This window comes from Lonchura striata, chromosome 12 (assembly GCF_046129695.1).
Source record: "Lonchura striata isolate bLonStr1 chromosome 12, bLonStr1.mat, whole genome shotgun sequence".
In the NCBI taxonomy this organism is placed as follows: Eukaryota; Metazoa; Chordata; class Aves; order Passeriformes; family Estrildidae; genus Lonchura; species Lonchura striata.
This window is the reverse complement of record NC_134614.1, coordinates 2,129,572-2,144,572: the sequence shown is the minus strand read 5'-3', so window position 1 is coordinate 2,144,572 and position 15,001 is coordinate 2,129,572. Positions and strand designations below refer to the sequence as shown.

At 50.3% G+C, this 15,001-nt stretch overlaps 1 protein-coding gene across 2 annotated transcripts in view; it reads right to left on the bottom strand.

The window, feature by feature from the left end:
- LOC144246989 (IQ motif and SEC7 domain-containing protein 3-like) overlaps window positions 1–5,730 on the bottom strand; it is a 125,447-nt gene extending 119,717 nt beyond the window's left edge. For both annotated transcript variants that reach the window (XR_013340706.1, XM_077786044.1), the window contains exon 1: window positions 5,288–5,730. Coding sequence is in view for 1 of the 2 variants with exons in the window: in XM_077786044.1 (XP_077642170.1) it covers window positions 5,288–5,553 (266 nt within the window). In the remaining variant the exon portion in view is untranslated. The remainder of the gene's footprint in view (window positions 1–5,287) is intronic.
- Between the last annotated feature and the right edge of the window lie 9,271 nt (window positions 5,731–15,001).

Genomic DNA, 15,001 nt, shown 5'->3' with positions numbered 1-15,001 from the left:
TTGGAGGGAGGCTTGGGAGAGAGGGAAGGTGATGTTCAGGCACACACCTGGCTCTCAGGAATCACAGAAGCTCTCCTTGGCCCACCAGGCCCCAGCATCCATGCACATTTCCAGATCTTTTCCAAAAGTGCATCTCTGGAAGTGCTTTTCAGCTTCCTCGAGAGTGAATTCATAAAGAATTCTATCAAAGCACCAAGGAGCATGAAAATGCCCTTTGTTCTTAAAGTTCAGAACACAGCTGCGAAGTTGGGGAGCTCAGAAGCTGTGTTCTGTGTCAGCACGATAAAAAGCTTCAGCAGAGGAGGATTCCAGATCCAGCAAGTCTTGGTAAATCTTTAGCACTGCTCTGCTCTAAATGGAACACAGTTACTTCAAGTTTTGAAACCATCTTTAAAGCTGTTATGTTACAGGATGGGTTACTGTCTGTTACACTGGTTCTTCTCTCCCAAAACAAAACCTATTTCTGCTGTTCTCTTTCTGGACCATACTCTCCCTCCCCACTCTGACTTCCCAGGAACTTTATTGATAGCAGCACTCTGCTCTGTCATCCCTGTGCTCCTGGCACCCCCTTCCTGCCTTGATTTATTGACTGTACAGCACACATCAGCTTTTCAAATGAATTTGTCTTTATGTGTTATCATTTAGCTTAATGTTTAGCAGATATTAAGTACAAGAATTTGCCAATATTTCAGAGATCCAGAATAATTTAGCTGAGTTTAGTTAGCAAGTTCACATCTTCTTGCACATCCTCACACTATTGATTCCCTGAAGCCTGCCAGCACCAGAAAAGCCTGTTCTAAGGGATGCTCACCCCTGTGCTGCTGTCCAAATCAAAATAATGGCCCCAAAATTAGGGCTTCAAAAGCAAAAGCACTCCCTTCAGTGTGAAACCCTCACTCTCAGGGCCCAGCAGTCCCACCATTCCAGTTGTGGATTGAAAATGAAGCAAACAGGGTTCTTTTAAGTGATTTGAAGGTGGAAGTTGCTGCCCAAAGCTGGAATTACACCATCCCAACCTGCTACAGGGCTGACAGGACACACAGCACCCTGCAGGAATACCCTGCTCACCCTGGACACAGCCTGTGCTTCCCACAGGGATGCATTCCTCAGCAGCTGAGCCAGAGAAGCAGGCAGAGCTGCATCCCTGCTGAGAACTGTGCTGGCACTGCCCACTTCCAGCCACAAACCACGCTGCCCCCAGCAGCTGCTGGGCAAACAGGACCCAGCAGCAGTGCCTCATCTCCATCCCTGCTGCCAAGGAGGCAGGGAAAGCAGAAGCTTGCCCAAGCACCAGCCTGTTTGAGCAGCTGCTGGGCACCTCCACTCCAGCACACAAAACACAAACAAGCTGCTGCTCGAGTGCGGCGCAGGCAGGGAGATGGGATTTACGTCATCTGAACAGCCTGCCTTAGCAAAGGACAGCTCTGGAGGGAGCAAAAAACAAGCCCTGCTGGTCTCTACACTAATGCCATGTCTGGCTTGCTGCTGAGGGCAGCTCCCAGCAGCCACAGGCCAAGCCACAAGCTGGCTTTACGTAGGGCACAACGCAGCCTTCGCATGTGACTGTCACCAGAGCAACAACTCCAGCGACCCCGCTGCTCCCAGCACACCTCACCCGGACCAGAGCATCTCCCACACCCTCGGGGGCATCTTACAGCTCCACAGCGGGGCTCAGAGAACACAAGCAGCCCCAGATTAATGTAAAACTAAATCAGCCAGGCCAGGTGCAGAACTCAGCCCGAGCTGCAAACAACAGCCCCTCAGACTGTTTTGTCTCAGCAGACAACTCTGCCCTCCCTCCTCCTCAGCCTCTCGCCAGGCACTTCTGTGGAAAAGCAGCACAGTTTTAAACTTGATTAGGTTAAGCACAAACATCCCTCACTGAGCTGCGAGGGGCCAGTGCTGAATTCTCAGACACACGAATCTGTCCTTGTAGAGATGTGAGAAAATGCAGTGCATTTGGGTTTACACCCCAAAAAAGAAGGTGCATTATCAAATTACACCAAGGAGCTGAGCTCTAGGTGCTCTTGCTGCTTCTCAAACATTAAATGAAAATGAAATGGATTCGCTCAAAATTAGTCTTATGCAACTCAGAGTTAAACACCTTAATAAGTTAAACACCTGTTGTTATCTTCCTCATGCTGATTCATCACATCTAACAAAGCCTTGTTATCAACTATTCTCATCTCAACCAGTGCATTTTAATGTTGATTTGCTCTCAGCAAATAAATGTAAAATTATTGGGACCACCCCCAAACATTTTTTGGTCTGTCCTTGTAGGATAAGGAGCATACCTGCACCTGCTCACCCAGCCCTCTGCTCCTCCCTTCCTTCTTCCATCAGCAACTGGCACAAAAGAAACTTTTTTTCCACTCTGAGATTTTCCGGAAGTGCATAAACCAGATTGTTTTTATATATTTATATACATATTATTGGACTGAGTTTCTTTCTTCCACAAATCTATCTCAGGGCCCACTAACAGTTCTCCTCTTCACAAGCTACAGAATTTCTATAACTACACCAGCTTTTCCAAATTATTTAAGCAGTCTTCACCTGCATATTCCTTCCATTGTAAGAACTGAAAACTTTTAGGATTCATGGGGATTTTGTTGTTTTGGTTGTCAGGTTTCCTTACTATATTTTATTAAGACCTAACCATAGCCGTATTATCTCATGTAACTTTTCCATACTTCCTTTTATACCAGTTAACCCCCTCTGACAATATGGGATGCCTGTCAGGGAGCCATAGCCACCTCACACAGGTGGAGCTGCTGCAGGCCAGGAGTCTAAGAAGTTTAGAAAAGTTGTTTAAGTCAAGGTACAAGACAACTTCTAAAATCCCTGGTGTATTTGACTAAAAGAAGCCCAGTTTCCTTTAAAAATTATTCCATTATTTTTAGCTTTGAAGTACAAAAGTGTCAGGAAGAGCAGTGATCACTGCCCATTTCAGCATCACTGGCACGTGATACTGAACTTTAGCAAAGAAGGGATCCTCATGCGCTTCACACACATCCCCAAGGTGAGTGGGACAATTAGGTCTGAGGAAGCTGAGGCTGAGCTTCTGAGAGCGAAGCTCCAGACCCCTGGAACTCGCAGCTTGGACTGTCACGGAGCTGAGGGAACCCTGGGACTGGGAGAAGCCTTAATACAAGGGTCTTATTCTCTGTTTTCCAAGTTGGAGACTTCATTCATCTTTTGCATCCAGCCAGAGAATAAACTGATGCCACGAGTGGCTCCTGTCCCTGCCCTGGCAGCCACAGCACAGCCCCCGTGCCAGAGCCATGGGTGTGATGCACCCACCCAGGCAGGGAGGGCCACCTGCAGAGAGGGGCTCCCTCCCACAGAACAGTGTAGGGGAGGAGAGGGGACAACGGGACTGCCCAGCTGAAGGTGGCCCTGGGGCTGTGGCTCCCCAGGCAGGCACGTGGGCCAAGGGCCTGGCCAGATGCACAGGGCTGGCTCCCAGCTTCCCCAGTAAGCCCCCAGGCTATGCCTCAAAGCAATACAACTCTGCCATAAATATCCCAGATTAATTCTGATCCCAGCATCAAATCCACTTAAGAGACTTAAAAGCCTCTGAGTCTCCAGAGCTGCCTGCCCAAGGAGGGCTCTGCAAATGAGTCCTGGGCTGCAGAGGGGAAATATTATCAAACAAGGCAAGCCATTTGTACAATTTTTGGTAATGTCATTTACAAGAGACAAATAGGACAAGATAGCTGAGTTGACATCTTGTACTACAAGCACAGCCACAAAAATCCTTGGGTACTGGACAGGAAGGCACAGGATAGGATTAGTGTAAATATTCCATGTTTCCTGGAAACACCTTTTTCTCCTTAAGGGATTTATTGATTGATTGATTGATAAATGACAGCATGCTCTCCAGTTTATTAAAGGAGCTATTTCTTTTCAGAGAGACATTTCTGTTTATAAAAAAGACTAAAGTGATTACCCCAGCATCACAGAAAAAGAATCCCTGTTAACACTGACAGCAAGAAGGGCTCTGGGGAGGCAGAACCACTTCCATCCCAGCCTGCTCCCCTGGCCAGGGGCAAGGCTTGGGAACAGGAGCAGGCAAAGGGGACACTGAGTGACCAGCGACCCTTCTGAAGCCTCCACAGCAGCACTGAGGAAACGCTGCTTCGGAGCAAACTGCGAGCACAGCAGCGGCAGCAGCAGCCCTTCCAACCTGCCGGCGGAGCTCCCGGGACATCCCTGCCCGACTCCGCTCCCCGCAGGGAGATGCTGCCGAGCCCAGCGGGGCCGCCCGCGCCGCTGCTCCGCCCCGGCAGCTCCCGAGCGAGCGAGCGGCGCCTCCGGCAGCGGGACGGGCACCCCGGGCACCCCGCGGCCGGAGCTCGCTCCGGGGCTCGCCCTCCCTCTGGCGATGCCGCATGCCGCATCCCGCATCCCGGGGGCTGGCGGCGGCCGGGAGCCGCCGCGTCTGTATTTATAAACCTGAGGAATTCGAGCGCGGCGGATCACAAACAACCCATTGTGCTGTGTCAAACAGCGAAGTGGGCTCGTAATCCCATGCATGCTTTTCCCACTCCGCTCCGGGGAAAGCCAAGCATTAAATACTTTTCCAGAAGTAAAAACACGCAGGGAAAGCGCCGACCTCAGTTCTTGCTATTCCCGAATCCCTACTGCTTCGGAACCGCGTAACTAAACGCCTTTCCAGGCGCTGGGGAAACGCAGACGATTAACTACAGCTTAGAGAGGCCGGAATAGCTGCGGCGGCCGGGAGCGAAGGCGGCCGGAACGGGGCGAGCTGGCGCTGGCCCGGGCCAGCCCGCCGGTGGCGAGCGGCCAATGTTTACTGACCCCTGGCCGGGTCACTTTCGACAGAGGCCGGAGCCAAAGGCCGCCCCTCGGGGCACCGCCCGGGGGGCGAGCGGCTCCCCACGCTGGGTGCCCCCTGCCCGCGGCGCTCGGGGAGGAGGGCAGGCTCGCCCGCCGCTCCCAGCGCCCCGCGGCCGCGGCTCTGCCCGGGGTGGCGGCGGCCGCAGCGGCAGCGGCGGGCACGGCCGGCGGGGCAGCCGGCGAGCCCCGGCTCGGAGCTCCCCGGGACCCCGGCCAGGGAGCGAGCGAGACACGGGCAGCGAGGCTGGAGCCACCCCTCCGCAGCCCAGCGCTGTCCCCCGAGCCGCCCGGGGCTCGACACGCCCCGCAGGGAGTCCCGCTGCTCCCAGCTTCGGGCGGCCGAAGGCAGGAGGGGAGAGGGAAGGGAAACCCCGCTAGGGAAACCCCCTGCGCGAAAAAGGGGCAAAGAAAGGCGGGCAGCGCTTACTTCTCGTGCCTGGCGTTCTCCTGGGTGGCGCTCAGCATCCCCGGGGGCGCGGGGGGGACGCCCTGCTGGAGCCGGCATGTGGCCAGGTGCCGGTGATGCTCGTCCTGCAGGCAGGCATTTTCGTGGTACAACTTGGCCACTTGCTGCTCCAGCTCGTCGATCCTCCGCTTCTGCTTCTCCAGCAGCTCCTGCTGCGTCTCGATAATCTTGTTCAGCTCCTTCAGGTACTCGGCCGCCTTGCTGGGGTTCTCGGAGGGGCTCTCCATGGCCGCCCCGCACCGCCGCGGCGCGGGGGGGGCAGGCGCCGGCCAGCGCGCTCCGCTGGCAACTTAAGCGAGAGGGGAGGAATAAATACCCGGCGGAAAGCGGCGCCCCGCGGCCCCGCGTCCCCTCCTAGAGCCGCGGCTGCCCGGGCGGGCGGCGGCCCCGCGCCGCCATTGCTGCCGCTCGGCCCCCGCCGCCCAGCGAGGGCAGGGCCGCCGGCCGGGGGAGCGGGAGCCGCCCGGAGCCGCCCGGAGCCGCCCGGGCCCCGCCGCGCGGGCGCACGGCGCTGTCCCCGCTGCCGTCCCGCCCTGCCCGCGCCGCAGCCGGGCTCGCCCGTCGCCTGGCAGCGCCCGCGCCCCCGCCGCGCTCGGAGCCGGGCATGGGCAGGGGCGCGGGCCGTCCCTCGCCGGGCCCGCCGCTCCCCGCCTCCCCCGCCGCCGCCGGGATGAGCTTAAGTAACGGCGGCCGCTCCTCCGGGGGGCCGGCGGGGGCTCGGCGAGCGCCCCATCCCCGCGCCCCAAACGCGCATCGCATCCCCGGCTCTGCATCCCATCCCCGCATCTCATCCGAGCTTCTCATCCCAGCATCCCATCCCAGCATCCCATCGCCGCATCCCATCCCCGCATCTCATCCCAGCATCCCATCCTCGCGCCCCATGCTCGCGCCCCTTCCCGGCGCGGCTCCGGCGCCGTTCCCCGCGGCGGGAGAGCCCCGGGAGCAGTGCGGGAGCGCTCTCGGGAGCGGGGCCCCGGGGCGGCGCGGGGAGCAGCGCGCAGTGCGCGGAGGCGGGCGGGGACCCGGCCTGCGGGACCAGCGCTGTCCCTGCCACATCTGGGGAGCGGGCTCCGTGGCGGGGGTGGCCCCCGAGCCGGGCGCCCCAGCAGCACGCCCCGAGTCAGGTAGCAGAGCCCTCCGCCTCTCCCGTCAGCATCCCTGGCGTTAAAACCTCTGTTGGTGAAACGGTGCTTCCCGCGAAGGCTGCGTCAAGCCAAGAAAAGTTGCTGAGGTTTTGAGTCCTGTATCATCCCAAGTGTGTGTTAGGAATGCTTGTGAGAACCGGGAGTAGGAAAGGGAAACGGGGAGATACTGCAGGAAGAAGATAGGAAGCTGAAGACGTGCTTTTCTCCTCCCTTCCTCTTTATGTGTCTTTTTTTTTTTTTTTTTTTTCTAATTTTTCTACCTCTTCTCTCTATTTTTCCACTTTTCAAGTTTACAACCAATAAGATTTTCTTAGCGGGGCTGTTCTGCTGTCACTGACGCCCCGACCCTTCGTGGTGGAGTCAACTCTTTGTCCCCTTTGCGAGGGTCGCCTTTGGCTCAGGAGCGCGGCCGGTGCCGCGGGGCGAGCGGGCTCCGCTCCCGGGGAGCTGCGGGCTCCGCCTCGCCCCCACCGGTGCCCGGCGGGGCTGGGAACGAGCTCCCGAGCTCAGGCTGTCCCAGCTTCTCCCTCCCTGCCTCTCGCACTCCCCAGGGAAAAAGGGGCGTGAGGGGAGGGTGCAGCCGCAGCCAGACTCGTCTGGCAATTCCAGGTGATTCTGGCTTTAGGCAGAAATAACTTATTGGCAAAAACTGTTACTTTTGCTCTGACGCGAGTGCAGCGAAGGGCTGTTGTGACTGTCGAGGTGACTGAAGCATGAAAGGCTAATTTCCAGTCCTAGTGGGGATCCTGACTTCACAGACGCATCTTTAGCTGCTCTCTGAAGAGACCAAGCTTCCTTCCCAGGAACTTTGTTAGTATTTTTCATTAGAATTTATAAAAATATTTATTTCCCGAATGTTGTTCTTTCAGAATGTATTTGCTAAAGTGCAGTTTTCTCTGCTCTGTGTGGAAAGAAATGCTTATGATATCTCACTGAGGGGACCTGCACAGCAGCAGGCAGCCAGAGTATTTGCCAGGGGTTAAATCAATAAATAAAGCAAGTGTACTCGCTTCTTATATGCAATATAAAATGCAAAGTAAAGCGCTCCAAAATCATTAAAGCACGTGCAGACAATAAAAGCTAATTTAGCGTTTCACGGCAAGGACAGTGGAAGTGGAGCAGCACAGCTCCTACAGCGAGATCTGTTCAAAGCACCCGTTTTCGGGCAGAAATGCCCGAGTCCACAGGACCCGTGAGCGCTGCTGAGGGAGGCAGGAGCCGTGGGAAGGCTGAGAGTTTCCTGCTTCCTTGTCCGATTGCAGGGAAAAGGCTCCGTTCCCGCCCGGAAAGCGGCGCTGGCTCCGGCCGCGGTGGGCGAGCTGAGCCGGGGCGGTGGCTCGGCAGGACCCGCTGCTCCCTCCGGATGCTCTTGGGGGCCTTTCCCGGGGGGTCCCACCAGCCTGACTTGCCCTGCTGCTTTCCCACAGAGGACATGGAGCAAACCAAACCTGCTGGTAGCCTTCTCCACAGGAAAGCATGAATTAGCCTGAAAAATACATTAAACCTTCAGACATGCCCTGGGGCTGGCAGCCGGAGCCTGCAGCGTGTTCCTGATGTGTTCTGGATGTTGCTGCTGCTCTGCGCTGAAAGAGGAAGGAGGATTCTGTGCCTCAGGGATGGCCTGTGCCCCTCCAAAAGCCTGGGTGCTCCACCAGGCTCCTTGAATTAACAAGGAGAGGTAAACTTAGAAGATAAGCATAGTCATAGAATCAATAATATATTCAATCTCTGTCTGTGAAGACACAGATTGTAAAAGCAGACCCAGCTTGTTCAGATTTGCTCAGTTAGAAAATTAAGTGACATCAAGCCTAACCTTTTAAAATATGAAAATCATCAAAATAACGTTCTTATTACTTGCTAACATCCTACCGCAGACAGTCCCTTCCCAAAAGCTACGCAGCACTCAGTTAATTCTTGCCTGGGAAAGTGCCAGGGAAGATTTAAATATGAAAGGGAACGTTGCTCATTCAGTAAGCAGGATCCTCTTGCTCATTTATTATTGGCAAGAGAGAAATCACAGAGGTTGGGGCTGGAGGGACCTCTGGAGATCATCCAGTCCAACTTCCCTGCTAAAATACCCCATTACCCTTTAGAAAAACCTTAAAGTGTCTTGAGTTTTGGTGTTTTCTGGCAAATCAATACCCCGAGAGGACCTTTTTCAGTATTCAGAATCTGGTCCAGACTCAGAGTCACATCCCTGGTGCTCACAGGCTCTTGTGCTGTTTGATGCCCACCAGAGATCAGGTACAATCCTGGTCCTTGAGCTGCCAGAGCTCGAGGTGCTTTGGACAAGGCTCTCAGGGATGCCCAGGGTGGGATTGTTGGGGTGTCTGTGCAGGGCCAGGGGCTGGGCTGGGTGATTCCTGGGGGTCCCTTCCTGTTCTGTGTTTGCCTGTCCTGTTCTGAGAGCCTGGCTCTTGCACTCGCTGCCCAGCTTGGGTGGATTGACAGAGTTAAACTTATAGTCCTGTGTAGAGGCTGAGCACAAAATGTCACTGTTTCAGAAATGGTTTGGTGTGCCTAATAATGCCCTGGGTGAGCAAACAGCTGAAATAGTTTTTTTCAGAGGAAGATAAGACCAGGAAAAAGCATGTGATGCATATTTTTCTATGTAAAATTAATTAGGTCAGTGTAATATAAAAAACCAAGAATCTAGAAGTCATGCAGTGATTTGTGCTCAATCTTAACTCTGCCCTCCATCCCTGTCTTCTAAAATTCTCTTCGAAGCCTCTTCTTTCTTGGTTGCATTTCTCTCCTAGCTCCCCCCCAGCCCCCTTAAATCTCTGCCTCACTTCTTGGTTCTGCTGCTGTGTTTAGGCACTGAGGAATTTTATCCTGCTGTTCAAGTTTATCTTGCTGTTAGAATTTATATGTAGGTCACAGAACTCACAAATGGATTAGGATGGAGGAACCTCAAAGCCCATCCTGGGCTCAAAGTGCCACCCCTGCCATGGCCAGGACACCTTCCACTGTCCCAGGCTGCCCCGAGCCCTGTCCAGCCTGGCCTTGGGCACTGCCAGGGATCCAGGGGCAGCCCAGCTGCTCTGGGCACCTGTGCCAGGGCCTGCCCACCCTCCCAGCCAGGATTTCCTTCCTAACATCCCATCTCCATGTCTCTTCTTTCAGTGCTAGGTCGAAGCTGCTTTCACACCCTGTGTGTCCCCTCCTGGTGTCCTAAGGCAGGACAGAAGTCCTGCTCTCATCCTGTGTTCTATCCACACACCCAGAAGTGCTTGCTCCTCTCCAGTGGATCAGCTGGAAAATGCCAGCAAAAGCAACATTCTGGGGGGCCTGTTCGCTGCACTCTTCGGAAATTTCTGGGGGAAAGAAGGAAATAGGAATCCCACTGCTGACCAGGACCATGGCCCCCATAAGCCAAAAATGCCTGGGAGATGAGACCACATTCTGAGGAATTAAATAAGAAAAAGGAGAAAGCACAGCCATAAAGACCTGAAATCTTTTAGGAAATGTGGTGTTTCTGGTTTTTTTCCCTCTCCTGGTTAAACATAACCCACTTTTAAGACCTGACATCTTATTTCTCTTAACAGTTTATTTGATTTCTACTTAAAGGCATGAAACTTCCTCATGCCTTTTTCTACCACAGATCCTTTTCATTATAATCTCTTGTAAAATACGATCATATTATACTTTTTTCTAAGTTAAATGGAATGCATTTAGACTTGATCTATGTGCCTTGACCCCTCCTCTAAAGAGGGAGACTACCTGGCCCACTCTCAGGAGCCACCTTGGTTTGCTCCACCCCACAGTGTCTGTCTGGCTTGGATGGCACTTGGAGAATTAGGCTGTTCTTACCCTGATCAGCTCCTAAAGCATTGGAAATATCCCAAGCTAAGCATGGTAAAATTGCAGGCCGTATTTTAAGGTATATCCACAAGGCAGTAGAAAGTTTAATTTTAATTTTTTGAGTCTGATCCTGAGTGGACTGTGTAGGAATTGACTTTTGATTTATGAAAGAAATTATAAATTGTCTCCTCCAGGTTCTCTATCTGAATCTGGAGGTTTGTCTGCAAAGCGTGATCCAGAACTAATCCATCTAAGGATGCAGCTTTAACCCAGCCTTCATTCTAATGAGCTTTTCATAAAAGATTTCCTTTGTGTTTTTGTTGGTTTCTGTGATTTCTGCTTCCATATCTTGTTTTGGTAAGTGATATCAGGCAAAAACCAAACGTGCATAGTCCTTGGGAAAGGACTGTGACCTTGTGTCCTGGAAAATAAAAAGCAATGTTAATGGAAGGTGTTGAGCAACTCAAACATAAAAGTGATAATTTAACAGAGATAGATAATAACAGTATCAATACATCCCTAATATAAAAGGGACAAATTAGCAAGGAATACTTTGCTTCTTTGGGAAAGGGTAAAACTCAGTGCTGTTTTAGAGGAATGGGTGTGCTGGAATGGCTCCCAGCTGTCCCTGGGGAGTGACAAGAGGCAGGGTGGCAGTGACTCCAAGGGCACGGCTCACAGAGCACCTGGCTGATACTCTGGGCTCTGCAGCTCTCCAGAGGGAAGTCGAACAAGAACAGAACAAATTCTGCTGTGAAATTGGGAAGTAATTTTATCAAAGGGACTAAATTGAACTTCTAACTCTAATTTAGCAATAAATATAATGAAATTTGGAGTACAGCATTAATTGAAGAAGTTATTTTATAAATGGCGCAGAAAATTTTTTCTTGGTGCTTGAGCTGAGATTGAAACCAAACCAGAGCTGGAATCAAGGACACCTTTTATGAACACATCATATTTTAAGTTGGGGGATAAACCGGGACTGGAGGAGAAGAATTCTTGCTTCTCACGAATCTTCCCAAGTACCTGAGGCAAGAGCAGAAAAATGCCAGAAGGAAACACTTCCCATCTCATAAAGGTGATAAACACAGGGACAAAAACCACAGCCTTGGTATCAGGGTAGGAAGCTGGATCCTGAAAGAGGAAAGGAAACAAATAAACCTCTCCCAAAATTACAGCTTCAGAAACTCCCTGAAAGCAAGAAGTAACAATGCTAAAATAGATTATTCCATGTCTCGTCACCACTCCTTGTGGTTCCATGATTTCATTGCAGTGTATATGAGCTTATAAAGCAATCAAATATCAAATAGCAGCATTTCAGTAGAAAATAAAAACCCAAACTAAAGCTTGTCTGAACAAGTCATGTCTGAACAAAAACTTGGTAAGCAAACTTTCTCATGGAAATCTGTCAGAGGTTTTCATGTGTGTTTTGTTGGGTTTTGTTTTAAGACATCATTTAAATGATTAATTGCCTAGGCTGCCAGAGTCAAAGGTGCCCACTATTTTCCATTTTGAGATATTTTATTCCGTTTTGATCCCATACATTTCCATTATAATATTTTTCTGTGCTTTAATTGGTCAGAGTCAGTTTTTCCATGCCTACCATATCCACGCTTAGACTGAATTATCTTGGCAAATTTCAGCAAAGGCTGCTTTTCAGAATAAGATTATGAGGAAACATGAAAATCAGATCATATTCTGTTCTTTTTTAAACATCCATGGAAACAGAAATTAGAGAAAGGTCAAACTAAGCAACTGTGATAAAGTACAAAGTCTTCAGAAATACGGATTTATTTTCATAGAATTATAGGATATTTCATCCTATGATGAATCTCCTGAGAATTCCTGAGAGTCTCCTGAGTTAGGAGGGAGCCACAATTCAGTCCTGGCTCTGCAGAGACTCCCCTACAGTCCCACCCTGTGCATGCCTGAGAGCGTTGCCCAAGTTCTCCTGCCACTGGCATTTTAACTGGGACACCTCCACTGGTGAAAACCAAGGATTCTATCATTAATTTCTTGTTCTCTTTTCACATCTGTAACTGGCATGTTGCTTCCAAGAATGCCAGGAACAGAAAGTCACTTGGATGGCACAGTAATATTTCTTACATCAGGAAAATAATTCTGCCTTCCAAGAGAAGTTTAAATTTAAAAAAAAAAAAAAAAAAAAAAAAAAGGCTGAGCCATCCTGAAAAGTCAGTATCTAATCATAATTTCAGTATGTATCCTGTTAATTCAATTTGAATCCAACGGATAAAATCACAGTTTGAAAGCAGGGCACACACTAGACTGTGTATGTCTTTGTCATCAACAAAACTTGAAGGACAAATATTCTATTTTACTCATTACACATGGACTGCAGCAGCCTATAAATTCTGCAGGCTTGGGTTCCCCACCTTTCCTGCACCCAGACCACCTTTTATTGGCTGTATTCCTATGGTTTTAATGGTGATGTGGAGCATTTCACCTGCTTTTTCCAATTGTGCAGCACCCCCAGGGCAACTGCACTATCTGCTGACGAGACCAGCACACAAAAATACACCATTTTAGTGTATCATAGCAGGTAGAAAAGGGCAATGTTAATTCAGGCAGTCATTAGCTAAAACAGGGCATGAGCTAATAAATCTGTGCAATGATTAAAGGGGTATATTTTTGATGCTGTGGTCATTAAGGTATATTTGTACCAGTGCAATTAGAGCAGCCCAGGTTTGCTCTGACTCACTCTATTTTATCAGTCTGCAGTTGTTCAGATTTCCACCATATCCTTTTGTTCTTGAGAGAAACCCATAATATATCACTCTATATAAAAATATACACGTGTGAAGAGAAGGAGAAATAACATTCCATTTGTACAAAAGGAGGAAAAATCACCCCCCAGCTTTGTCGCTGACAACAGCTGAGGGAAATTTAAGTTCTTTCATTTTATTTGCAGCAAGGCTTAAAAATAGATTTGCAAATTCACACTGGAAACTCTTCTATCCTTTTCCAAAAAAGAAAAGCACATCACAAAATGGACAAATCAGTTCCAATTGCTTCTTGCCCAAAGAAACAGCACTAAACCTCAAGGTGTCTTAGGTAAAGATTCCAAATCAGGAAATGAAAAGCTGAAGAAGAAAACGCTGAGGTCAGGCTGGCTCAACCTTTCCTTATCCCTTTTTTATCCCTTCTCTTTCATGCTGCTGGGAAGCACACGGAGGGGACGGGAGGTGCTGCCCTGGGCTGGATCCTTGGAACAGTCTGCATTTACAGCTTCAGCCTGGCAGCCTCAGCCGGTCCCTAGGGCTGACCTGGCGTGTGCAGCTCCAGCTCCCTCCCTGCTGCTGCTGCAGCTGCCCTGGGCAGCCCCAAGCAGAGTTAAGCTCTGCTCAGTCTGAAGGGTAACACGGCTATTTCTGTCCAAGCTTACGTGAAAAAATGTGTTTGCCACCTCCCGATTGCCAAATATTGCCCTTTTTTTGCTGGTCTTGCATAAGCAAGGGCGGCGGAATGCTGTGAGCCCAGGGGGATGTTTGCCTTGTGGAGTAGGTAGTTTTGTTGCACATTTCCTGTTACTATTAAAAACTCACAATTAAATGCACACATGGACACGGTGCAGCCCCAGCCTCTGGGTGGTTGCTCATACAAACAGAGCTCTTGCTGTGAGTTGAGGTTTTGCTTGGATCAGAACTCCTGAAAAGCATTGATCCCTCTCTCTTTAGAGAGCTGAGAGAAATGCAGTGACTCCTGGAAGCTTTAACAGTTGACATGCCAAAAAAAAAAAAAACAAGTTCTTGCTTTTGGAAGCTTTGGGATTCTCTCAAGAGGAGGCTCTATCAAAGCCTGTAAATGTGTTATAGGGAACAACAAAGCAGTGTGGCAGCAAAGTGCTTAGGGAACACTTTGGTGGGGGATTACAGACTGGCAGAGAGAACAGCTTTTCTAAGACAGAGAATCTTCCAGAACCGACCCTGCCAATGAGTAGCTGCAGGCAAAAGCAACTTAATTCACTCTAAAGATGAATTGGAATTCTACTTGAAAGGAAAAGTAAAAAGGGAACGTGCTGCTGTTACAAAGAAGAGATGGAGATGTAAGTTCTGGAAATGCAGCACAGAAAGAGGAAGCTACATTTTTCATAAGTCTCTTTGTGGGTGTTCCTTTGTCAGAATTAATCTGTGTCATTTATCCAGAGGAGAATAATGATCTGAACCAGCCCTGAGAGCAGCAAAGTGTTAATCAGCTGTTTAGAGCCTTCCCCTGGGCAGGCCCTGAGGAGAAACACAAGGAGAAACTCTATATCCAACAAGTCCTCTTAGTACAAATGACAAATGCAGCCTATTCCCAGCCCCTGGGCAGGGACTGAGGCTTTAGGCTGGTCAAAGACCCGGGATGGGCTGACTGGGAGCGGGGGACGAGCTGCTGGGGAGGCACAGGCTGTGGCAATGGATGTTTGCAGAGGTTTAGGAGGGCCCAGAGAGCAGGGAAGAGGGAAATGGGATCATGTCGCTGTCGAGGAAGGACGGCAATGAAGGGACTCTGACTCAGAAGGCTGTGACAGTAAAACTCCGATTTATTCAAAATACACTGCTCTTTTTTACAGAGCTTCGTGAGGACCAACTCCATTGGTTCTGAAGTGAAAACAAGGCACAGCATTGATGCAAAGTGCTTGATGCACAGTGATAGAACTAAACTATAAACAATGTGAAAAACAAGTGAGATAAAGAATTATTTACATTCTTCTCCAGCACTTTCC